The following is a 27,190-nucleotide window of genomic DNA, read 5'->3' on the forward strand; positions in this document are numbered from 1 at the left end:
ACTGAACTGAGGATGGTGTAGGCTATTGAGATGGGGAGAATTGAGAGAGTAAATATTGCAGGAGGAAGGTGGGAGACTTGGAAATCAAATGTTTTACTTTAGTCAAGCTAAATGTGAGACATTTTGAGTCATCAAAAAGGTAGATGGATGCATGCATTTGGAGTCCCTGGGAGAAGTCAAGGCTGGAGACATAAGATCTATATGTAAAATAAACAAACACATATACATGTAATGGCAATAATTTTATTTACTAGGAAGGTAGCCATACCTATTTGTTCATCTATTTATTAATCAAATCTGCATTCATATACTTATCCACAAATATTTATTGTATACATACCAGGATATCAGGCTCTAGTACATTCATGCCAATGGCATTTAAAGAGAAGAGTGTGCAACCAGAGATGGTGGGTGGTGGAAAGAAAACACTAAAACTTTTAAAAATATTTATTTTTTATCTAAAAACAAAAGTTAAGTCTTTCAAATATTTAATACATAGATTGACACTGGCATCTCACTACTGAGTGAAAAGTGTGAGAGAACATGGAGAATAATTTGGAGATTTCTTCATTTTCTTTTGTCTTAATATATTGTGATTTCCTCCAGTTTAGGTGTGTTGGGTTAAGTAGATTTACCAGTTATATTGTTATTTCATTAAATTAACCCCCACAAAAATGAAAATAGCTAAAAAAGATTTCTGGAAAGAAAACATGGATTGGAGATAATAAAGCAGGTGTAAAGGGGAAGATGATAGAGATGATGTATCTGCTTCTAGCGTGAGCTCTACAGAAGCCATCTTATTAAGTAGTGGGCATGATATTTTGAAATCAGAGATTTGAGAATATTTCCATTACGTGGTTTTTTCATGTAAGATGACATATTGTGTGCTATCCAAGGCTGGGGCTATAGTGAGGCAAGTGAGGCATGCACTTAGGGCCCAAAATTTAAGAGGATGCCCCAAACTCAGCAATCAAGATGAACGTCTACATGCAGTATTTTAAAAAGTCAAAATTAATGCAAAAATCTGATACACAAAATATCAAAAATTTAAATACTCACAAGATCAGTATTCAAAAAACAAACAGCTTATACATGTATACTAAAACTTGAAGGCAGAATTTTCCAACCTGTTAGAAGAAATCTTCCAAGCAATGCATTCCTAAGAGTTTTGAAAATATATAAAAATGCAACATCTTCTGACTGACATCAGGGAAGACAGAAAGTTACTAGTTGAATTTCAAACAAAAACTTTTCATGGTTGGTGGATGGAAGTGACAAAAATGGATACTTGCATTAGTAAGAGCAGCCAAAGATGTGTTTCTTCCATTAGGATCTACGTATCTTTGTGAGTTATCTTTTTCAGCTTATGACAGCAGTTAAAACGAAGTACAGAAATAACCTGAACGTTGAATCACATATTTTAATAACTGTTTCATAAAGTATTACAGATTTTTAAAATCACTGAAACCTAGCCAATCATATTGCTTTCACTAAATATTTTTAGTGAAAATAACACAGATTTTTAAAATATAATTAATATAGCTACTTTAAATGTTTGTTTCATCTCTATCCTTTTTACACTTTAAAAAGGCTTTACATCATACACAACAGGATGTGTCTAAACTTACATAAGTATAGAGACTTTTTCTGTAATACGGAAGCGCAATAAAAAAAAAACGTTTGGAGAGCACACAGTTTAGACAGGTAGTTGATACTGTGGGTGTTAGAAACGTATCAGAATTATATTATCTCCGAGTGCGAAAACATCGCTGTACCACACAAGTCTTCAAGAAGGACATCCCACCAGGTTTTCATAAGGGGAGGTTTGAGGAATGAGCAGGATTTGGAAAAATAACCATCGCAAAATTTGCTGTCTATAAAACAGTACAATGCTTACTGCCACAGGAGATTAACGTACTTTAAAAACATTTTTAAAAGAGGACCCTAGGTCCAAACTGAAGCCCTACTCTCTGAAGCTATCTCAGCCCCAGACTTGAACCTGTCCGAGAAGGAAGTTCCCCGAAATGGCCCAGCAGAGTGCCGCTCTGATGGAGGGAGCTGGAGGGAAAGCGATACCTCTTCCGCGAGCTATGGACTTGTCCCCTCCCCAAGCAGGAGACCAGACTTGAGGTCCCTCGAGCCGAGCCCTCGGGAGGGTGGGGAGAGGGGGAAAGAAAACGCAATCCTTTCTGGCTGGGACCGTGTCTGAGGGCGGAGGCCGGGAGACAGTCCGTCATGCTTTCTCTTCCAGGCAGAGGCCGGAAGTCTGTAAAGAGGGAAAGAGTTCGGGAGCTCTTCTAACAGGGAGGGCGAGCAGTGTTGGTAGTAGGGCCAGAGGTGAGGCTTTGGGTCGTCTCTCCCCGGTGGGCGGAGAGTCCGAAGAGCCCTGAAAGCCATGGAGGACCTGAGGCCTGGTCCTTTCCCTGCCGGCAGGGGGAGTCCCGAGATGGACAGTCTGGAACCCCTCTCCGAAAAGCGTTTCCTTGACCGCTCAACCACTTTTATACATCTCGAAGCCGAGTGAGAGCTGAGGTAATTAGCTGCGAGCGTCAGCTGTCTGGGCACCTTGGGCGCCAGGCGCCGGGCTTGGAGCCCGACGGCCCGAATTCTCGCGAGAGCGGCCGCCGCCATTTTTCCATTGATTGCAGCGGGCGGGGGGAGGGGCCGACGACGAAGGCGACGACGGCGGCGGCGGAGCCTTGGGTCCGTGTCTGCGCGTTGGTGTCTGAGGCCCAGGTTGAGGCCTCCGCGATAGCCCGAGCGCCGGCGGTGGAGAGGATGACTTCCGCTGCCGTTTTTTTCCTGAGCTAGAGCGGCGCCGCCACCCTCCCCCTCCTCCGGCAGGGCGGAGAGGAGCGGCCGGAGTCTGAGCGATGGTGCCCGGCGAGGAGAACCAACTGGTCCCGAAGGAGGTGAGGGGCCGGCGGAGGAGGCTAGGCCCGAGGCCTGCGGCCGCTGCGACCAACGCAGGCCGGGGGCGAGGGGCGGGCTGCGGGCCCAGTTCGTGGGCTGGCCCGGCCGTGGGGGAAGGAGGAGGTGTGTGGTGCGGGGTTGCGGGGGGGGGGGGGGGGGGTGGTGCATGGTGGGTGCGGCGAGCAGTTGGGAAACCGGGCTGGATCTCCGGGGTCGGGGGAGCGGAGACCTCTCCCCTTGGATTTGTGGTGCTGGACAAAAACGGAGCGGACTGGAAGGAATCTGGTCCTCCTCTGGGGGGAGAAGGTAGCTTAAGTAGTTAACATATTGAGCCAAGGTGGAGAGGTAATTTCAAAGAAAAAATGCTGCAACAGTGGCCGACGTGCACGACAGGGTGACGGTGCTGCTTCTGGTTTTGACAGTGGCATAGCTCTCAGGGCTTGTGAAATCTACGCCCAACTTGAGCTTTGTGCGAGGGCAGTTAACTGTTAGGACTTTTTTGAACTGTTTCTTACTTGGTGGTACTTTGGGCCTGCCTAAATGGGGCCTACCGAAGATCGTTGAAAAGTAGTAAATGTGACTTTTAAGTAAAGGTAAGAGGCAGCGAAGCATTACCATATGGAGAGTTGAACTACTTTTTGTAGTTGGGTTGTATATGCCAGTTTGGGTGACTTATATTCTTAAAAGCAAGTGATATGAGAAGGCTTGACTTCTTGGCTTCTCTTGAATAGCAGGAGAAGATTAATGATAGAATCCAGAACTGGCCAGTGAATTTCAATATATTAATAGTATCTCTGTTGGCTTTATAAATATCTTCAGGGTGTCCAAATGTGTATTTTTAACTGGCTGATCATCAGGCGAATGCTTTGGATTTTTATTTCTCATATACCTCAAATAGATGCAAGTGTCGGTTGAAATTAGCTATATCGGATCTTGATAGTTTTGGGTGATGTTCTTAAAATTTTTTAATTCTTCTTTTTTTTTGCCTCTTTTGGTTGCTTTGTAGCTGTTTGTTGCTACTTGAGCAAACCCTGACACTGCAAAAGTATTATTGGAGTTGTGTATAAGTGATAGGAATATTTTCTCAACTTTATCAGACGATTGTTTTGCAAGAACAGTTTTTTAAAACTCAGTTCTTATGTGTCAGTATTTATTTATTCATCAAGCACCACCTGCACAGAAAATAATAAACATGAATTAATCAGAATTCTTGCCTTGGGTACTTATAAGGCTACTAAGGTAACACTAGTATTCATGGAGCTCCAAGTAGGGGCTAAGCAATTTTCTACATAAGTTTTTTAAGCAAGGATGAAAGTGATAGATACTGTGAGATAGAGATAAAAATGAATTTTCTTTTAGAGCTACGCAGTGCTGGTTTTCATTTCCGTGAAAAGCAAAATTAGTCCTTTCTTAATTTTTTGACCATTAGAAAATATTGGTGGAACTTTGCTTTATGAAAGCTCAATATTAGGTTTATTTCCCTAATAATTTGGTTTATAGACAACATGATATAGATATACGCTTCCACAGGAAGATACCTGCAGTGCTGCTTTTACCTTTTGGATTTTAGAGGTTAAATGCCTCACTGATGGGTGGGAAGGGAATTGGGGGGCGGGAGGGAGATCCAAGAGGGGAGGGATATATGTATACATACAGCTGATTTACTTCCTTGTACAGCAGAAATTAACACAACATTGTAAAGCAACTATACCCTAATACATTTTTTTTCTTTTTAAAGATTAAATGCCTCTCCTTTAAGACTAATTCCTTTACCTGAGGCTTCAAACTCACCCTGAGTTCTGACGTTTTTGTTTCTTACTCCTTCTGGATCACGTGCCTTTATTTTCTATTCCCCAGACTCATCTTCAATCTTTTCTTTTTCCCTCACTCCTTTCATGATTCCTGGAAGCATGCACAGTACTCTCAAATCTCAGGTCTGTCATTTTTTTCACTAGTTAAGTGGTTCTTTTTTTTTTTTTTTTTTTGATGACTGTACTCCTCTTCTTGCCTGCTTCTCTTCCTTGAGTTTTCTTTTGCATTTGATACTAAAAAAAAAAAAAATTCTTGATTTTAGTAATGCTGTATTTTGGGGCGTTTTTTCCGTACCTGTTTGTCCTATCTGGTCACTCATTTGGTCAATGTCTTTCTCTTTTTCTGTGTCTTTAATTATCATTTTTGTCTGATCTTTGTCATCCTCTGTCTGGTAGAAGTAGAATTATATAGTGTTAAAGCTGAGAGAGCACATAGTGATGTGATCATCTGGTGTTATAACTTATGCCCCTTCACTTTTACGGATGAGGAAATTAGGGCCAGAGGTTTGGAAAGGACTTGTTCAGAGTCACATAATGAGTAAATAAATGACAGAGCTAGCACTAGAACTCAACATCCCCTTGATTATCCTCTTATTTTACACATCCCTCCATGTAACCTAGAGGCTCTGTAAGAATGGTTCGTAACTCTCTAACTGTATTTATTATGTGAAAGTAAATTACAGAAATTTAAAATGTCTTGATTCTGTTCTAATGGCTTATTACCAACTATATGGAAAGCTTTATCTTTTTTTTTTTTTAGAAGGGAACCTCTGAAAAAATAAAAAATAAAGGGAACCTCTGACCCTTACTAGATTTAGATATATTGATAAAGTATATGCACTCATGTGTGTGCAGTTGTTGAATGAATAATATATTATTCTGGTCCCAGAAGCTCAAGGACAAAACTGTACCTTAGATTGCTGAAGAAGGCAGCTAAGTGTCATGCAGGGCTTGGCAAACTACAGTCCCTGGGCCAAATTCAGCCTGTAGCCTGTTTTGTTTGGCCCATGAGTTAAGAATGATTTTTACATTGTCAAATTGTTGAAAAATATCAAAATAATAATAATCTGTGATACACGGAAGTATATGAAATTCAGATTTCAGTATTCATAAATAAAGTTTTATTGGAACACAGCCATGCCCATTTTTTACTATTGACTGATGGCTATAGTAGAGTTAAGTAGCTGATACAGATGCTGTGTACGAGATACATTTGAAGCTATTTAGCTTGGTGTTCAAGACCTTGTATTGATACAGTTTGATTCTGGCCACAATCTTCCCTTTCAGAAAGCTTATCTCTTCTCCTTCAAAGCAAGTTTTTAATGTAGCCAAACAGGTTTTTCTTTAACTTGCTTTTCACTTCCATTTGTGCTGCCGGCTCTTTCCTACTTCTGCCCACCAATTCAGAACATTCATACATACACATCTTTCCTTAAGTATCTCATATCTCATTTATTCTTAAAAAACTTTTCTGACCATTTAACCTTAAAGATTTCTCCTTCTTAGAAGACTTACATATGAACAGAATTCATTTGCCAATTAGTAAATAGTGCTTTGTGCCATCTATTATGGGCTTCCCTGGTGGCTCAGACGGTAAAGCGTCTGTCTGCAGTGCAGGAGACCTGGGTTTGATCCCTGGGTTGGGAAGATCCCCTGGAGAAGGAAATGGCAACCCACTCCAGTACTCTTGCCTGGAAAATTCCACAGATGGAGGAGCCTGATAGGCTACAGTCCATGGGATCGCAAAGAATCAGACACGGCTGAGCAACTTCACTGGTTCACTGGTCATCTATTATAGTCTCAACTGTATTTTATTAGTATTCATTATGGATGTCTTGCCAGCAGAGATCTTTATGTGTCTTCTCTCACCCATGCTTTTTTTTTTTTTTTTTTTGTACTATAGGTTTAGATTTGTCTAGGTTTGTGTAGGTCTGGTTTGTCTAGGTTTGACAGACCTAGACAGTGTATTAAAAAGAAGAGACATCAGTTTGCTGACAAAGGTCCATATAGTCAAAGCAATGGTTTTTCTAGTAGTCATGTATGGATGTGAGAGTTGGACCATAAAGAAGGCTGAGCACTGAAGAATTAATGCTTTTGAATTGTGGTGCTGGAGAAGAGTCTTGAGAGTTCCTTGTATAGCAGGGAGATCAAACCAGTCAATCCTAAAGGAAATCAGTCCTGAATATTCATTGGAAGGACTGATGCTGAAGCTCCAATACTTTGGCCACCTGATGAGAAGACCCAGCTCATTGGAAAAGACCCTGATGCTGGGAAAGGTCAAGGGCAGGAGGAGAAAGGGATGACTGAGGATGAGATGGTTGGATGGCATTACTGATTCAGTGAACATGAGTTTGTGCAAACTCCAGAGTATTGTGAAGGACAGGGAAGCCTAGTGTGCTGCAGTCCATGGGGTCCCAAAGTGTTGGACACATCTGAATGACTGAACAACAACTATAGGTCTAGGATAGTGTCCTTTCTGAAGCAGATCTTCAGTAATATTCATTGATCTGGTTACAGGGTTGCAAGGAAACCAGTTTCTAACCAATTTCCTCTGCTTGGATGTTTTCCATAACATCCTTGGCAAGCTGTTTTCCAACCTCAGCTTGAATACCTTGATGACATCTCAGGTAACATCTTCGTCTTTTAAGAGATCTGTTTTAAGTTTTTGAGCTGAGAGAAGTCTAGATCTCTATAACTGCCATCTTTTGATTGTTGGCTCTGGATAGCAGAGAAATTTTAAATCATTTTCCAAAGGATAGGTTTTTTTCTCATTATTGAACATGGGGGAAGGGAGTTGGAGGACAAAGCTCTGTTCTAAAGTCTGAGCATCCCCACCAACAGTGTAAGAGGGTTCCCTTTTCTCCACACCCTCTCCAGCATTTATTGCTTGTAGACTTTTGGATAGCAGCCATCCTGACTGGCGTGTTATGGTACCTCATTGTGGTTTTGATTTGCATTTCTCTGATAATGAGTGATGTTGAGCATCTTTTCATGTGTTTGTTAGCCATCTGTATATCTTCTTTGGAGAAATGTCTGTTTAGTTCTTTGGCCCATTTTTTGATTGGGTCATTTATTTTTCTGGAATTGAGCTTCAGGAGTTGCTTGTATATTTTTGAGATTAATCCTTTGTTGCTTCGTTTGCTATTATTTTCTCCCATTCTGAGGGCTGTCTTTTCACCTTGCTTATAGTTTCCTTTGTTGTGCAAAAGCTTTTAATTTTCATTAGGTCCCATTTGTTTATTTGCTTTTATTTCCAATATTCTGGGAGGTGGATCATAGAGGATCCTGCTGTGATTTATGTCAGAGAGTGTTTTGCCTATGTTCTCCTCTAGGAGTTTTATAGTTTCTGGTCTTACATTTAGATCTTTAATCCATTTTGAGTTTATTTTTGTGTATAGTGTTAGAAAGTGTTCTAGTTTCATTCTTTTACAAGTGGTTGACCAGTTTTCCCAGCACCACTTGTTAAAGAGGTTGTCTTTTTTCCATTGTATATCCTTGCCTCCTTTGTCGAAGATAAGGTGTCCATAGGTACGCAGCGCTATGGAGAACAGTGTGGAGATTTCTTAAAAAACTGGAAATAGAATTGCCATATGACTCAGCAATCCCACTTCTGGGTATACACACCGAGGAAACCAGATCTGAGAGAGACACGTGAATGCCAATGTTCATCGCAGCACTGTTTATAATAGCCAGGACATGGAAGCAACCTAGATGCCCATCAGCAGACGAATGGATAAGGAAGCTGTGGTGCATATACACCATGGAATATTACTCAGCCATTAAAAAGAATTCATTTGAATCAGTTCTAATGAGATGGATGAAACTGGAGCCCATTATACAGAGTGAAGTAAGCCAGAAAGATAAAGACCAATACAGTATTCTAACACATATATATGAAATTTAGAAAGATGGTAACGATAACTCTATATGCAGAACAGAAAAAGAGACACAGATGTACAGAACAGACTTTTGGACTCTGTGGGAGAAGGCGAGGGTGGGATGTTTTCAGGGAACAGCATCGAAACATATATATATAATCAAGGGTGAAACAGATCACCAGCCCAGGTTGGATGCATGAGACAAGTGCTCAGGGCTGGTGCACTGGGAAGACCCAGAGGGATGGGATGGAGAGGGAGGCGGGAGGGGGGATCGGGATGGGGAACACATGTAAATCCATGGCTGATTCATGTCAATGTATGGCAAAAACCACTACAATATTGTAAAGTAATTAGCCTCCAACTAATAAAAATAAATGGGGAAAAAAAGACAAACTTTAAAATTGAAAAAAATAAATAGTCTGAGCATCCTCAGTTCTCTAAGTGTTTCTCAGCTTGCTCTGTTTTAGACATAATCCAATGTTTTTTGTATTTCTCCTAATTGTTGTACCCAGAGGAGAGCAAAGAGAGTGTGGTCTGTTCTGTGTGGTTAACAATAAAGCTTTTTCCCTCATCTTTTCACTCTACTGTATGTCTTTGAATTGTTGTATATTGAAGTTGACTTTGAGATCTTTTGGTTTTAATATCATTCCAATTTTTATTTATTGCTTTGTTGCTTTTATTCTGTTTCCTTATAAGGAATTTGTGACATTAGTATTTGTTGAGTACTCACTGTACTTTGCTGTATGCTGCCATACAGGGAATATTTAGAAAAAGTAGAAAAAAATTATTTTTTTCTCAAGAGTCTTATGGTATAATTAAGGATATTACAATGTACCTAGTGGTTTTAAAATAATACTTTCACTGCAATACTTAAAGTGGTGTCCAAGGAGAATATAAATGTAGAAAGGATGGAAAAGTAAAAGAAAAGAATATGTGGTTCCATATCCCAGTGGATTTTTTTCTGCCTCTCTTTTACATGTAATAATCACTACTTCTCTTATTGTGGAGCATGGGCTTAATTGCCCCACAGCTTGTGAAATCTTCCCAGACCAGGGATTAACCCTTGTCTTCTGCATTGGCCAGTGGGTTCTTAACTAGGAAAGTCAATAAACACTACTTCTATCTGGAACTAATGATGATACTAATAACCCAAAATTTATTGAGCATTTATTAAATGTCACATACTGTTGTATGTGCTTTGCGTGTATTAACTCATTTGAACTTCACAATGACCTCATAACTCTATCAGGGCCATTGATATTGAGATCCCCAAAACATTAAAACAGCTTGTTTTTCATCTCTCTGGTCTTTTTTTCTTTTTCTTTTTTTAAAATCAATTCCATCAGTATCTATTACGGAGCATGTCAAATGAATATTCTTTTAATTTGTATATGACTTCAACCTTTGATTGTAATTTACATGTTTTTAATGTCTCAAGCCCTGACCTCTCTTCCAGTTTCAGATTTCCACCTGCATACTGGCTATCTGTAGCTGGTTGTACTCTAGCACCTATAGATTAAATATGTGTAGTATCAACCTCATTTCTCTTTCCTTTCTTCTTATGTCCTCCTCCCAGCATAATTCTTTGTACTCTCTTGTTCAGTTACTGTCATCTTCTTCTGTTTGCCTAAGTTAGAACATTTTTTTAACTCCTCCTTTTTGCATCTGTAGTTAGACCATCACTTGCAAAATGTCTCTTGTATCCTTACCTTTCTCTTCATGGCTCTGCCTCTATCTATTGTCTCATTTCAGTACAGGCCTTTTAAATGGTCTCTGTGCTTCTAGGCTCTTCTTTAGTAACTGTCTTCCCCACAATAGCCATTACTTTCTAAAACACATGAGATTATTACTTACCTGCTTTAAAATTTATAATTATTACCCTCTGAATGCAAATCAAATACTAGATACAATTTATAAACACTTTGTGCCAGACACTGCTAAACATTTTACACTCTTTTCTCATTTAATACATATAAAGCTCTTTAAGGCAGCTCTTTCACTGTGTATTTTGTAGATAGATAGAAAGTATGTGTGAAGAGTAAGTAACTTCCTCAAAGTTGTATAGCTGTTTGTTTCTGAGTCACTGTGGCCTTAAGCAGTAGGAAAGTCCTTCATAATATAGTTTCAATTGATTTGTTTTTTACAGTTAATTTTTATCAATGTTATACATGCACATATCTAAAATTCGAATAGCTCTGCTGTACAGATTCCCTGCCCCTTCATTTCAGGCTCTCCAGAGGCAGCCACTTTCCACTCATTCTTCAGACATTTACCTCCATATTTCAAAGTAGTGTTCCTGTCACTTTCCTTCGTGATTTTTCAGTTGAAGAAATTGTCTACTGACTTCCCACGATGGAAGTTTGGGCTTACTACTGTCCCCAAACACAGAGACACACTTCTCATTTCTGCCCAGTCATCCTAGTATTGTCAGATTGCAAGCTGTTCGGATACATAAAATTCCAAAGTTTATGTCAATGTGGCTATGTACATAGTTCAGCTTTGTAGTTTATAGTGATTATTTTCCCTTCCTGTGTAGCATTTTGTGTTTTCCATGAATTAATATTTTCTAAAAATTTGCTTTTGCCTAGTTTTCTTTGTACATGTTATTAATTTCACCAGGTGCTTCTCAGTTAAGGATATTGGCGATGCTGGGTAGGTGAGCAAGGGCAGGAGTGTGCTTCTGATGTCTAGTGAGCAGAAGCAAGCTATGCTGCCAAGCATCGTCCTAACTGCACTAGACAGCCTTCTACAGCAAAGAATTATGTGGTCCAAAATGTCAATAGTGCTACTGTTGAGAAACCCTGAGTTAGTCCACACTCTGAAGTGTGTAAATCTTCTCATTATTGTGTCCAAACCTACCAGTTTCTTTGGATGAAATTTCTTGAATTGCAGCTGTTGTCTTAGATTTATGTTTATAATCATCTTAGTTTCCTTCAGGTCTCTCTAGGAGTTCCTGGTTCTCTATCTGATGCCTTCATCTTTCTTTGTGTTCTCATGTTGGAGGACTGCTTTCAATAGCTTTCAGGATGGGCTGTAATTGTTTTGAAACTTCACATGCCTTAAAGTGTTGTTTCTATTCTCTCTGTAGATAGCTTGGTGGGCAGGGAATTCTCGGTCAGAGATACTTCTTCTCAATTTTGAAGACATGGCTCCATTGCTGTCTTGTTTTCAGTGTTGCTGTTGAGACATCAGATGCCTGGAAGATTTTGAATCTTATTTTTCCTCTGGAAGTTGGAGAATCTTTTCCCTTGGAGTTCTGAAATTTCTGGATTATGTGTAAAGGTCTGTTTTTCTCCATTTCTGCTGGATTCAGGGTAATCTTATTCAATCTGAAATTTATCTTATCAGTTCTAGGAAATTTCCTTAAGTAATTTCTTTGGTTTCTTCCCCTTTGTTTGCTCTGTTTCTCTTGAATTCCTGTTGTTTAGGTGTTAGGCCTACTGACTGGCTTCTCTAATTTTCTTCTGTTTTTACATCTATTTTCCATTTCTTTCTTTTTCCTCTGCTTTCTGGGAGATTTTTCTCAACTTTATCTTCTAATTCTTCTACTAAGGTTTTATTTCTGCTATTATGTTTATAATTTCCAAGTACTTTTTTTCCTTAAAAAGTTTAAATGATAATATTCTTTTGTTTCACGGATACAATATCTTTTCTCTCTTAGGGAATTATTGATACGTTTCTTCTATGAATATTCTCTCTTTTCTCCAAATTTCCTTTTCCTGTTTGTTGGCTTTGGGCTTTGACTTTTATATTAGATGTTTTTTTTAGATGTCTGGTATTCCTTGGAAGTTAGTGTTTACTTAGAAGAGGGCCCTTCAAAAGCTGAATGGAAGCTCTGCCAGTGTGTGATTATGGTTTTCCCTGTTCATTGGGTATGTCTGGATAGTTTCCTTGCGGACTCCCAGTGACAGGTTTTTCTCTTGTGCTAAATTGATTTCCCAGAAAAGATTTCTGGTCTGTTCCTTGAAGAGAACAGACTTTGGAGTTGAGTAGGAAAAGGGAATGTGGATTTTATCATGAAGTACACAAGTACACTTTCATTTAATTCTGCAGTTTTCAGTATGCATGCCTGCTGAGTTGAGTCTGACTCTGTGACCCTGGACTGTAGCCTGCCAGGATCTTCCTGTCCATGGAATTCTCCAAGCAAGATTACTGGAATGGATTGCCATGCCCTCTTTCAGGGGATCTTCCTGACTCAGGGATCGAACCCAGGTCTCTTAAGGCTTCTGCATTGGCAGGCAGGTTTTATACCACTAGCACCACCTGGAAAGCCACTTTCCAATATGGCAGCCTTCAAATTCAGTTGCACCTGGCATCCTCTTGTCCAGAGATACCTTGTCTTATACTCTCCTGAGATTGTTTATTCTCTTGCCAAGAAGGGGTCAAAGAGTAGAAGAGAGAGGATCTGGAAGTTTTGACTGTTTCTTAAGCAGACTTTGATCTCCTGTTCTAGCTTGGACTTCACTCTTGCTTCCAGAGTATCTGAAACAGCTCGTTCCTGAGCCTTTTAGGTTTTTCTGTTTAATTTTTTTTTTTTAATAGAAGTCTTGAAAAAAGAATACACGGAGTTCTCGTACACCCATCACCAAGCTTTTCCTTATGGTAATCTCTTTATATAAATCATAGAACACTTATTAAAAGTAAGAAACTAACCTTAGTACAATACTACTAACTATACTATAGAATTTACTTAGATTTAACTAGTTTTCCACTAATGTTTCTTATTTCAAGGTCCAAATTCAGAATACCTCATTAAATTTTGTTGTCATGTCTCCTTAGTTTCCTTTATTTGTGACACTTTCTCAGACTTTTCTTCTTTTTCATGATTTTGACATTTTAAACAGTACTAGTCATTTTTGCAAAATGGCTCTCAATTTGGGTTTGTCTGATGTTTTCTCAAGATTAGACAGAGGTTGTTAAAGAGAAGGATATCACAGAAGTGATATGTCCTTTTCAGTGCATCATTTGGAGGGGGGTGGAGATGACATGATGGTGACGTGTCCTACTGGTAATATTCACCTTTGATCACTAGGTTCAGGTGATTCTGCTAGGTTTCTCCACTGTAAAGTTACTATTTTCCTCTTTAATAATTACTAACTACTTTGAAACCATGCAGATATCCTGTTTCTGCTTAAACTTCTGCCCTCTAGTTTTAGCATCCATGTGTAGATCTTGCTACTGTTATGATTTTCTCTTTCCCTCATTTCTATGTTTATTAATTGGAATTCTTTTGTGAGCAGAAGCTGTCCCTTCTCCCCCATTTATTTACTTATTTATTTATATCAGTATAGACTTACAGATTTTATTTTATTCTTTGTATTATAACCTCAAATTATTGTTACTAATTTTGTTGCTCAAGCTGTTGCAGTCTTGGCCAGGGAAGCTCTTTCTGATTGGCGTCTGTGCTCATCCTTGCTTTTTGAGCACGTCTTTACTTTGTGGCACCACATGATGCTTCAGCCCATCTTCTGTTTGCGCTGCCTCAACACTACAATCAACCACTTCTCCAAAGAGTTTAGAGGTCTTTTGCTGTAACTGTAAATGTGGCATGTGCTATAAACCAGGCGTCTTTGTTTCTCATTGAGGCTAATGGAGGGTTCAGCCTTCTCTGGTGGAAGAGTCACTGCCACCTGTTCTGCTTTCCAGCTTCTAAAGTCATGTTTTTGGTTTCCTATGGATTTATCTCTTTAAAAATTTTCTCTGTTCTTGTTTCAGAGATACTTTGGGAAGCTTAGCTCAGTGCTTGCATTCAGTCTGTCCTCTTTAAGTAGGAATTCTTAGTGTTTCTGTTGTCTCCCGCCCCAAGCCAGTCTGGTTTCAGCCACACTCAGCTCCGTTAGTGGCTGTCCTCTGAGGTGCTATATGCTGTCATGGGTCACTTGCCCTGAGTGAGTGACACCAAGTGTTTTCTTAACATCTGGTTTTTAGGGAGTCTTAAATGGATGAACTTTGAGTTTTACATGAAAACTACTCTTTAAGTACTTTCTTAAGTACATTGTTAGGATTGTTGCCTCTCTTTAATTTTCCGTTCTCTGAATTAGTCACATAAATGTTTTGTTTCTTAGTGCCAGATATTGTAATTTTTGCCAAAACAGAGGGGAGAAGCACAATGCATTTCCAGAGTACTTGTGTACCATCACCACTCTAGCCCAAATTGAAAGAAAAGATGGGGTTGAAAATAGGGACTTGTGAAAAACATGGCATTAAATTTATTTTCAACTACCTATTGTAAATTAAGGTTCCAGAAGACGTCTACTTTAAAAACCAATTCATTGGCTTTGAGGACCTTACTTAGTTAAGACAGCGTGATAGGTGTCATGATAAGCAGAGGCATGTTCTTTTATGAGGCTTGTTGCACAGATTTTAAAGTGTTCTATTCAAGTATTGCTGCTTACAATCTAATTTTCTACGAACCTTCTCTGTTGTTTAAAACAAACAAAAACAAGTCTTAGCAGGACTTCTCTTGGTGGTCCAGTGGCTAAGACTCCAAGTTCCCAATATTGGAGACCCAGGTTCAATCCCTGGTCAGGGAGCTAGATCTCTACATGTGGCAACTAAGACCTGGCACCAGGCACAGCCAAATAAATAAAAATCAACATTGGAAAAAAATTTTTTTAAGTCTTTGGCAAAATGATTGTGACTAGCAGTGATGGCGGATGATTGGCAAAAGTGATGTGATCTTTTAGACCAATATTCTTGATGTATATTTTTCCTGAGCCTGATTTTCTGTTAGTGTAATGGAAGAAGGGATGGATATAGTTGTAGTGTAAGTAAACAGATGTCTTCTCTCTACTGCATACTTCTGTTTACTTTGTCTCATGTTTGGGAACAATAGTAATTGCCCTATTCTTTTGTTTAATGAAGCTAAACTGAACCAAGCATACGTAAAGTAGACATAGAAGGAATTCCTTGGTGGCCCACTGGTAAATACTTTGCTTTCCCATTAATGTAGGGAATGCTGGTTCGATCCCTGGTTGGGGAGGTGAGATCTCAGATGCCTCATGGCCAAATAAAAACGTAAAACAGAAGCGGTATAGTAACACATTCAATGAAGACTTTAAAAAAAATAAAGTAGCCATGGATATGAACATTTTCATTGATATGAGACTGTCACTGAAACCTACTCTTGAGAATGTTGAGAGATTACTCTTTGTATGAAACTTCCTGAGATCTGTGTCTTGAATTTGTTGTGTTTCTTGTTTGTTTGTTGTTGTTGTTTTGGCTATGCCGTGCGGCTTGCAGAATCTTAGTTCCCCTACCAGGGATCAAAACTGGGCCCTGTCAGTGAAAGTGCTGAGTCCTAACCATTGGACTGCCAGGTAATTCCCAATACATATAAATTTTATTTTTAAAATTTAAAAAAAAAAAATGTGTTTTGCCCATGCATGGAACTGTCTTGAGTTTTTTATGCTTTTTAAAAGCAAGCTGTTAAAATGCTACCTAAACAGCAAAATCTAGCCCTTCTTACTAGTATAAGAAACCTTTGCTGATTTTCCTCTTCCAATCTAATACCATTTTTCTAGCCCTGAAATGCCATAATGCTGTAACTTTTGACATTTGAAAAATTACACCTCTTTATTAAAGTTAATTAAAAGTCAAGACACAACAGTCAGAGAGCCTGGGTTCAAGTACCAGTTTTGTGACCTTGGGCAAGTTATTTAACTTCCCAGTACCTAAGTTAATTGCAGATGCTAGTAACTAACTACCTCCTTGGGCTTTTGGGAAAATTGAATCAGTTAATACATATAGAGTGTCTTCTACCTAATAAACATTCTTATAAGTGTTATCTGTTACAATAAATGTTACTACCTTCATTATTGTTGTTACCTTCATCATATATTGGTATAGGGGCCAGCATAATATGCTGTACATGAGTATGTATTGATTAAATAAAAATGAAGTCATGTCTTAGTTATTAAATATGCTTAGTTGTTTGAAGTCATGGATCTGATATGACCTGTCAGCATAAATCCTAAATGATTGTTAGATTTGATAGGTTTTTTATATTATCAAGTAAGACCTGTTCTTACTGCTTTTTAATCATTGAAACATGTAACAAAGTACAGCTTTTAAATGAAACTTTTTAATCTAATAAGATCCTACGAAAAATTGATTTATAATATATAGATATTTGTTGAAATAACTTACTAGATTAACAAGTTATTTGTTTATAAGATTCAGTTTGAAATATTATTTTAAAGCAGGATCCATGTTAAGAATGTTTGTTTCTGGGAGAACTTAATGTGTTTGATAATTCTGACTTTCAAAAACTGGAGTATAACCAGTTGACATGAATAGAAGAACCAATTAACTTGTCTTTTTTGTCAGTTGTATTACTGATCCTGGGCTTCCCAGGTGGCTCAGTGGTAAAGATTCCGCCTGCCAAGCAGGAGACATGGCTTGGATCCCTGGGTCGGAAAGATCTCCTGGAGGAGGAAATGGCTACCATTCCAGTATTCTTGCCTGAGAAATCCCGTAGCCAGAGGAGCCTGGCGGGGCTACAGTTTATGAGGTCGCAGGAGAATGAGACACAACTTAGTGACTTAGTTCAGTTCAGTCGCTCAATTGTGTCTGACTCTTTGAGACCCCATGGACTGCAGCACGCCAGGCCTTGCTGTCCATCACCAATTCCCGGAGTTTACTCAAACTCATGTCCATTGAGTCGGTGATGCCATCCAACCATCTCATCCTCTGTCGTCCCCTCCTCTTCCTGCCTTCGATCTTTCCCAGCATCAGAGTGTTTTCAGATGAGTCAGTTCTTCGCATCAGGTGGCCAAAGTATTGGAGTTTCAGCTTCAGCATCAGTCCTTCCAATGAACACCCAGGACTGGTCTCCTTTAGGATGGACTGGTTGGATCTCCTTGCAGTCCAAGGGACTCTCAAGGGTCTTCTCCAACACCACAGTTCAAAAGCATCAGGTCTTTGGTGCTCAGCTTTCTTCATAGTCCATCTCTCACATCCATACATGACCACTGGAAAAACCATAGCTTTGACTAGACAGACCTTTGTTGGCTACACAACAACATGACTATGCTTTAGATTTGATGCTGTGTAATTGCTGTGACTTGGAGAGTTGTTCACATATTAGCAGAAGTACAGTGGCTTTCCAGTAGAGAAAAATTAAAGGCTAAGTGACACAGTTAAGGCAAAAGATCTGGACTTGAATCTTTCTGTACAGCAGGGGTCCCTACAAACCCCAGGCCAGGGACAGGTACCAGTCTGTGGCCTGTTAGGAACTGGGCCACATGGCAGGCAGGGAGTGCCAGGTGAAACACAAAGTCTCCCCCATGCACCCCTCCCTCCGTCTGTGGAGGAATTGTCTACCGTGAGGCCGATCCTGGTGCCCGGAAGCTTGGGGACCACTGGTACACAGTGAGCCTAGCACCTTTGGCTTAACTTTGGGGAAGCCATGACCTTCATTTGTTACCTAAGTGAAATCTTCTAGTGTAACCAAAGCATTGTAGTTTGACTATAAATATCTTTCTTGTATCAAGTGATTTTACCTATTTTTATTTCATCATAAATATACTTTAATTTTTCTTGCTGTAGATTTCTGTAGCTCCTAATACTGTCGAATTCATTCAGTTAAGCACTGAGTTAGTAGCTGCCATGAGTCAGAGAATCAAAGATGAATAAGAAATCTGACCTAGTTCTAGATGCTAGTCTAGTTTAGTCTAGTTTGGGAAACAAAAATTTGTGAAGAGACAAATGCATAATGTGGAAATAAAGTGGGACCCTAAGGGAGGGAGCCAACAGCTTTATTTAGGGGGTTCTGTGAGAACACTTAAATTGGGTTGCAAAAGATGACTGCCAAGTAAAGAGAAGATAAGAGCTTTTAGTTAGGAAAAATAACATTTCAAACACTAAAGTCTGTAATGCATTTTAAAAGTAACAGAAAGTTTGGGGTAGATGCATGGTGTGCCTGGGGTGAATGAGAGAAGATAGTTCTGGCAGATTGTGTCTTAAAAGCCTAAAGGCTCTGTGTGCATAAAGGAATTTAGGTTTTTATTGTGTAGACATGAGTGGGCAGGAATTTTTTGGGGGGGGGGGCAGAAAAAGTTAACAGATTTGTTTATAATTGTTATAAGCAAATTCATTGAAACTGGTTCATTGAAACATTGTTTACTTGCCTGAATGTTTTGTGTCCCTGCATTAATATTAAACATTTACACACAAATGAAAATGGGGCAAAGTGGAATTTGCAATAATACCTATTCTCTCACCTGGTGGTTTTTTTTCCCCCTCATTTGCAGTCATATAACTAGGTACTTTTTTTTGGTTGTTTGTTTTTTTAAGAATAAAATGTTTGCCTTTGTAATGCTTCTTAAGTGCGTTCTACACATAGGAGTCATGCTGGCAGCATATCCTTAGGCATAGTAGTTACATATTTGATACTGATAACACACAAGTAGGCATTTTCAAATAGGCTAACTAGATAGGTCTCATTTGCCTCCAGAAATGTGAAGCTATCTGCATTTTGGTAGTGTAGATCAGGTTTGAAGTCCTGAACATTTTCTCACACTCAATGCTGGAAGGGAAGTTTGCAAATGAGAAGTTACATGTGCTTCCTATTTTCAGCGACAGCCACTCTATGATGCTTATGAAAATGTGGTTTCTTCACCTTTTCAGTATAATGCATGTTCTTGTGAGCTACATTTGTAGCGGTTGCTTTCTTGAGTGCTTTACAGGCATTTGTCTTGGTATGTATATACGTGAAAGTCGTGTCCAGCTACTTGCGACCCCAAGGACTGTAGCCCGACAGGCACCTCCATCCATGGGATTTTCCAGGCAAGAATACTGGAGTGGGTTGCCATTTCCTTCTCCAGGGGATCGTCCCTGTCCAGGGATCGAACCCTGGTCTCCTGCATTGCAGGCACACTCTTTACCATCTGAGCCACCAGGGGAGCTCTAGGAGACACAGTATAGAGAACTCCCTGTTTACCTAGCCTTTTTTCAGCAGCTTTAGCAGGCTAGAAGTGGTACTGATACTAGACTGTGGACTGGTAGCAGCCGCCACAGCAGCAGCTAAGAACACTAGCAAGGAATGTTTTTAATTAGGGAATTAATTAAATCTTCCCAAGGGTTTCCCCAATGCTCCAAATAAAATTTTACCAGAAGGAGCTCTTGATTACAACCCCAGTTCCAGGTTGCATTAGAAAGTAGAATTTTTGTATGACTTATCTGGTAAAAGATACATTTGACTTTTGTAAATATACAAAAACTTTCTGTGAATTCATGTACATTTCTTCCATTTTATAGCTAAAAATGTCTGCCCTTTTAGGTGTTTAGGTATTTTTATTTTGTTGCCTTTAAGTTTACACAAAGTTGTATAATTTATTACCTTGTTAATAGCACTTTGTGATAATGAAAGGAAATAGGTGAAAAATTAGATACATAACAATGAAATCTCTTATTAAAAGACATCTAAGAAATATCTTTGCTTTAATTTTGACATTCTAAATTCACATCTTGAAATATTTGTTTACTATTACATTATTTACCATTAACATAACCCAAATGTAATTTAAAGAATTCTAAGAAAAATAGACATTGATGCAGAAAATTCTTCTACAACTTAGAATAGGATTTAACACTGGAAGGGAGGTAGTAGTTAGGTATTACAGATCCTTCATTTTTAGGGAAGGAAGCATGAAGGCTATAAAAGCTCCATAACTTAATGTCTCAGGTAGTGGAGAGCTAGAATGAGGCTTTAAAAAAAAAAGTCAGGTTTATTTATGTATAATTTATATACAGTAAAATTTGCCCCTTTAAAAGGATGTGCAGTTTTATGAATTTTGGCAAGCTTACACTGTTGTGTAATCACCATCACAATCAAGATATAAAACATCTCCATCACCTTAAAAAAAGTTTTCCCATTCCTGTTGTAATCAAACCCATCTGCCACCTCCAGGCCTTGCAACCGCTGATGTGTTTCCTGCCCTCATGTTTTACCTTTCCTTATATAACTGGAATTCAAGTAGTATGTAGCGTTTTGGGCCTGACTTCTTCCCAGCATAAAACTGTGAGGTTTATCTGTGTTAATCACGTGTGTCATCAGGCTTCCTTTTTATTGTCCAGTGCCACAGTTGTTTATTTATTAACTGATGGACATTTGGGTTATTTCCAGTTTGGGGTGATTCTGAATAAGCTGCTACAAATATTTGTGTACAGCTTTTTCTTTTGGTAGACAAATGTCTTCGTATGGTAAGTGCATGTTTAACTTCGTAAGAAACTCCCAAATTCTTTTCTGAAATGGCTGTGCCATTTTGCATTCCATTCAGCAATGTATGCACGTTCTAATTGCTCTGCCTCCAGGTTGGTACTTGGCAATGTCAGTATTTTTCAGTTTAATTTTTTAATCATTCTAGTTACTGTGTAGTGATATCTCTGTGGTTTGAATTTGCATTTCTATAATGACTAATGATGTAGAGTATCTTTTCTTGTGCTTGAGGTTTTTTCCCAATTCTGATTTTTTTAAAATCATATTTTAATTGAATATTACATATTTAAAGTTTTGCTAGTACTGCTAGGAGAGAGAGGAGTAAAAAGAGTACCTATTCTTAACAGAGTTGGTAATTTACATAGAGAAAACTAGTCGTTGTATTAAAAATATGACTAATTTTGATAGACTCATTAAAGAGGTTCATATATTAGCTGATTGGTGGAGAGGATAACAGTTTGGGAATCAGAATATTCATTGGTTTGACTTTGTCTTATTAATTGCTTATCCTTTCTGGGCCTTTCTTTTTTCTTCTTTTTTCTTCATCTCTGAAATGAGGGATTTGTCTCTAAATTATGGACTTTCCTGCTGGCACAAACAGAGAATCTACTTGCAATGCAGGAGACCCAGGTTCATTCCCTGCATTGGGAAGATCCACTGGAGAAGGGAATAAGGGATTTGTCTCTAAATTATGGACTTTCCTCCTGGCATAAACAGAGAATCTACTTGCGGTGCAGGAGACCCAGGTTCATTCCCTGCATTGGGAAGATCCACTGGAGAAGGGAATGAGGGATTTGTCTCTAAATTGTAAATCAACATAAACTTTTCGGTAGTAGGGTTTTTTTTGCTGCTTTTTCAGTAGTAGGTTTTTAAACTTTCTAAGAAGTCTGTGCAATCAGAAAACAAAAGATCTTTGGAGATTTTCCCTGTCTGATGAAATTTCTATTACTCAAAAAAGATCTTCTGAAATTGTAAATAATATAAATCATAAGTATTTTTGTTGTTGAGAATTATATAGTAAGTCTGTTATAAGGATGGTAACTGATAGTTCTAGGATAATATATTTTGTATGATTTTATGATATATTTTATTATTATAATTTATAGAGCATTTTCAACATATTCTGTCTTTTGATTTTTGGTAAAACTCTTTGTGGACCCTGCGAGTCAGAAATAAGTGACTTGCATTGTGTGACAGCTAAAAGGAAAGTAGCCACCTTGACTTAAGGGTTCTAGACTAGCGTTTTTGCATTTGCACCACATTACTCTGTAGACTTGTCCAATAGGAAATAAAGTCTTTAAATAGTATTAAATAACCTTAACTTTTTTTTTTAGTTGACAATTTCATGTTCAGAGTATTATAAAATTTATTTTCCATGCTTCTAAATAAAAAGCATGATTACAGATAATATAAACAAGCTATTTTGAATTAGTAATAATGCAGTGGAACATTTCAAGACTTGTAAACAAGTCAGTTGTATCACAAGCTGAGTCACTGCTTATCAAAACAGCCTACTCACAGAAGAAAACTTAGCTGTAATCAAAGATAAAGATAACAGGAATAGTAAAGGACATACTGTACACCCTTCAGAGAGTAGTTTGTTTAGTTTCTAAGTTTAGATACCTAAACATTAGCGAGTTACCAGTTAACAGTAGTATAACAACAATTAAGTGAGTATGGCAAAAGTGGGAATCGTTCAGGATAAAGGTGAGAGGAAAAATACTATTATTATAATTTTAATGACACAAATATTTCAACATCATGAAGTCATCAGAAAATTTGTATTTCTTAAGAGATCTGTGTTTGTATGGGACCTTAGGCATGTCACTTAAGGTTTCTGAATTTCTTGTACATCTATAAAGTAAAGAGCTTGATCTGATGTCCAAAGGTCCATCCGTCTTTAAATATATATTATAGTTCCATGTCGTGTGTGATGAGTCATCTGATTGATTGCTTCTTAACTGTCAGATTAAATATGTTATCAAACTTCCTTTTAAATATTTAAAAGCCCTTGCAGTAAAGAAATATTTTTAATCAGTTTGGAAACTTTTCAGAGTTTACAAAATCAATTCAACTTTTAAAAATTACTTAGAAGTTTTAAGAGCACACTGTGCTTCCAGAAGCATCAGCTATAATGTATTATGAAGTTATTTTCCTGAATGAGTATATTTTGTTTAGAGAATTCCCTAAAGGACTTAGAATAGGAAATGTGGTATATTTAAATGATAGCTATTAAAAATTTCAGAATACCTATATATACATTAGAAGTTGCTGAAGAACCCAGCACGGTCGTTAGGCATTTGAAGCAAATGGAAAGGTGAAAAAACTTGATAAGTGAGCTGACCTCATGAGCTGACGGAAAATTTAAAAACAAATCGCTGTTTGAGTTGTCACCTTATTCTCTGCAACAGCAATGAACAATTTCTTGATTGGATTGTAAAGTGCAACAAAAAGTGGATTTTATACAACAGCCAGTGGTGACCGGCTCAGTGGTTGGACTGAGAAGCTCCAGAGCACTTCCCAAAGCCAAACTTGCACCAAAGAAAGGGTCATGGCACTGTTTGGTGGTCTGCTGCCCATCTGATCTACGATAGTTTTCTGAATCCTGGTGAAACCATTACCTCTGAGAAGTATGCTCAGCAGATCTCTGAGATGCACTGAGAACTGCCAACGCCTGCAGCTGGCGTTGGTCAACAGAATGGGCCCAATACCTGACTGCATGTCACACAACCAATGCTTCAGAAGTTAAACGAATTGGGCTGCAAAGTTTTGCCTCATCTGCCATATTTACCTGACCTCTCACCAACCACCTACCATTTTTTCAAGTATCCCACAACTTTTTGCAGGGAAAATGCTTCCACAACCAGCAAGAGGCAGAAAATGCTTTCCAAGAGTTCGTCAAATCCCAAAGCATAGGTTTTTAATGCTATAGGAATAAACAAACTTATTTCTTGATAGCAAAATTTGTTGATTGTAATGGTTCCTATTTTGACTAGTAAAGATGTGTTTGAACCTAGTTGTAATGATTTAAAATTCACGGTCCAAAACCACAGTTACTTTTTCAACAACCTAAATATCATTGTTAGTCACCAAGTCATGTCCACCTCTTTTGTGATCGTGTGGAGTGTAGCCTGCCAGGTTCCTCTGATCATGGGATTTCCCAAGCAAGGGTACTGGAATTGGTTGTTATTTCCTTCTCTAGAAGATCTCCAATCCAGGGATCAAACCCATGTCTCCTGCCTTGCAGGAGGATTTACCACTGAGCCACCAGGGAAGCCCTACATGTATGTATATATACACTCAAATTATTTGAAAATCCTTAATCAATACGCAAAAATAATTTTTTTGTTTAAAAGAAAAAATAGGGATTAATTTCATGTTCATATATATATTTACATATATCCATAATATATTTCATGCATATTATGTGCCTGTAATACAGAACCATTGGAAACCCAATTTGCAGACAGTTTTTGCTGCTTCCACAAATTTTAGTCATAAATTCTTTTAATTTTTATATTTTAAAAAATTGTGGTAAAATATACATAACATAAAATTTCCCATCAAACATTTTTAAGTGTACAATTCAGGGATATTAAGTACATTAATGTCATGGTGCTACTTACCATCATCCATCCACAGAAATCTTTTCATTTTGCAAAACTGTGCTCATTTAACAATAATTTCTATTCCCCTACTCACTTCCCCTTCTCAGGCTCTGCCACCACCATTCTGCTTTTTCTCTCAATGAATTTGACCATTCTAGGTACTTCATGTAAGTGGAAACATACTGTATTTGTCCTTTTATGACAGTTATTTCTCTTAGCATAATTTCCTCACGGTTTGTCCATTTTGTAGCTTATGTCATACGTTTTTTAAAGCTTAATATCATTCCTCTGTTTGTATGTATTGCATTTGTTTCCCCTCATCCAACCATGGGACTCTTGGATTGCCTCTACCTTTTGGCCGTAGTAAATAATGCTACTATGAACATGGGTGTGCAAATATCTGAGTCCTTGCTTTCAGTTCTTTTGGTTATATATGCAGAAGTGAAATTATCAGATCAGTAGGCAGTTTTAGCAGTCATAGAAGGTCACTTTTTGAAAAACTTTTTGTGAACCAAAATGATGTAAGTTAAATTTGATTTTGCAGCATAGATAGTGGAATCACAGGAGACTTGACATCCATGATGTCTAGCTTTTTATGGAAACAAGCCAACCATCACATTGAGTCGGTTCTAAACTATTAACGTAGTTTAGTTTTGCATGTGTGTTGGCGGCACTAGTGGAAGAGGAACCACCTGCCAATGCAGGAGACATAAGAGACTCAGGTTTGATCCCTGGGTCAGGAAGATTCTCTGGAGGAGGGCATGGCAAGCTACTCCAGTATCTTGCCTAGAGAATCCCATGAACAGAGGAGCCTGACAGGCCCCATAGGGTTGCACAGAGTCAGACGTGACTGAAGCGACTGAGCATGCAAGCATGTAATGAAGGTAATACTCTACTTATATAAAATAGCACATATGTTATCATAGAATATGATATTCATATTTTATTTTAAATACAAAATGACTTCTTAATATTCTAATCATTTCTGTTTCAAGAACTTCCTTTAGCGGTTCTTCTAGGGTAGGTCTCTCAACAACAAATCCCTTAGTTTTCCTTCATCTGAAAATGTTTTGGTTTTCCTGTCATTCCTGAAGGATATTTTTGCTGGGAACAGAATTCTGAACTGGCAGTCCTTTTCTTTCAGCCCTTAGAAAATATTGTGTCTCTGTAATTTCTGATGAGAAACATGCTACATTAGATTGTTTTGCCCTCATAGATGGTATTTCTTTCTACTTTCAAAATCTTCCTCTTTGTCTTTAGTTTGCAAGGAACTTGATTAAGATGTGTCTTTCTGTAATTTTCTTTGGGTTTATCCTCTTTGGGATTCACTCAGCTTCTTGATTATGTAGTTTTATGTCTTTTGCATTTTGCATTTTTTTCTTTTTGGGCATACTGTGCAATTCATGGGATCTTAGTTCCCCCAACCAGGGACTGAATCCAGGCCCAGGCAATGAAAGAGCCAGAATCCTAACCATTAGACCACAGGGAACTCCCTGTCTTTTGCCAATTTGGGATGATTTCAGCCATTACTTCTTTGAATGCTTTTTTAGGCTCACCCTCTTTCTTCTTTGCTTACAGGACTTAGGTTACACAAATATTGGATCTTTTGTTTGCAGTCCTGCAGAGACAGATCTTTTTTCTAGAAGTTCTATTTGGTGCTTTTATAAGTCTGCTAATTATCCATTCGTCTGTTGATGGAGATCTACATTGCTTCCGTGTCCTGGCTATTGTAAATAGTGCTGCAGTGAACCTTGGGGTACATGTGTCTTTCAATTATGGTTTTCTCCGGGCCATATGCCCAGTAGTGGAATAAAGAAGTTGTGGTATATGTATAAAAATGGAGTATTACTCCATTTATAAAGAACTGTAAAGAGGAACAAATTTGAGTCAGTTCTCGTGGATAAATCTGGAGCCTGTTATACAGAGTGAAGTAAGTCAGAAAGAGAAAAACAAATATCATATATTAACACTTATCTATGGAGTCTAGAAAAATGATGAACCTGTTTGCAGGTCAGCAATAGAGATGCAGACATAGGGAACAGACTTGGGGACACAGCAGGGAAAGGAGAGGGTAGGACAAATTGAGAGAGTAGCATTGAAAAATACACATCCACCATATGTAAAGTAGGGAGCTGATGGGAACTGAGCTATGTAACAGGGAGCTCAACCCAGTACTCTGTGACGTGCTGGAGGGGTCGGCTGGGGTGGGGCAAGGGAGGGAGGGCCCAGAGGGAGGGGACATGTGTATACTTATGACTGGTTGACTTTATTGTGTGGCAGAAGTGAACACAACCTTGTAAAGCAATTATCCTCCAGTTAAAAATAAATTTTAAGAAAAGTCTGCTCATTGCTAACCTCTGCTCATGAATTCAAAGGTCTTTGTTATTTCTTGAAACATGTTATACATGTTTCTTTTTATAATGTTTCTGATAGTTTCAAACTTTTTTTTAAATTTATTTTTTGGCTGTGCTGGGTCTCCACTGCCACACGGGCTTTCCTCTAGTTGCGGTGAGCAAGGGTTCCTCCCGTTGCGGTGTGCAGGCTTCTCGTTGCAGTAGTCTCTCTCGGGCTCTGGGCTGCACCGGCTTCAGTGGTCGTGTCCTGTGGGCTCAGCGGTTGTGACTCCTGGGCTCTAGCCCAGGCTCAGTAGTTGCGGCTCCTGGACCCCAGAGCCCAGGCTCAGTCGTTGTGGCTCCTGGACCCCAGAGCCCAGGCTCAGCAGTTGGGGCACTCGGGCTTAGTTGCTCTGTGGCATGTGAG

At 38.6% G+C, this 27,190-nt stretch overlaps 1 protein-coding gene across 4 annotated transcripts in view; it reads left to right on the plus strand.

The window, feature by feature from the left end:
• Positions 1–2,383: 2,383 nt before the first annotated feature.
• The window catches only part of USP47 (ubiquitin specific peptidase 47), a 100,043-nt gene continuing 75,236 nt past the window's right edge, over positions 2,384–27,190 (plus strand). For 2 of the 4 annotated variants that reach the window (XM_065944110.1, XM_065944111.1), the window contains exon 1: positions 2,651–2,912. In XM_065944110.1, the coding sequence (XP_065800182.1) occupies positions 2,874–2,912 (39 nt within the window). In that variant the 5' untranslated portion in view covers positions 2,651–2,873. Of the gene's footprint in view, positions 2,533–2,650; positions 2,913–27,190 lie in introns of those variants that run through there. The other 2 variants (XM_065944114.1, XM_065944112.1) reach the window with 2 other exon arrangements.

Source organism: Muntiacus reevesi, chromosome 9 (genome assembly GCF_963930625.1).
Source record: "Muntiacus reevesi chromosome 9, mMunRee1.1, whole genome shotgun sequence".
In the NCBI taxonomy this organism is placed as follows: domain Eukaryota; kingdom Metazoa; phylum Chordata; class Mammalia; order Artiodactyla; family Cervidae; genus Muntiacus; species Muntiacus reevesi.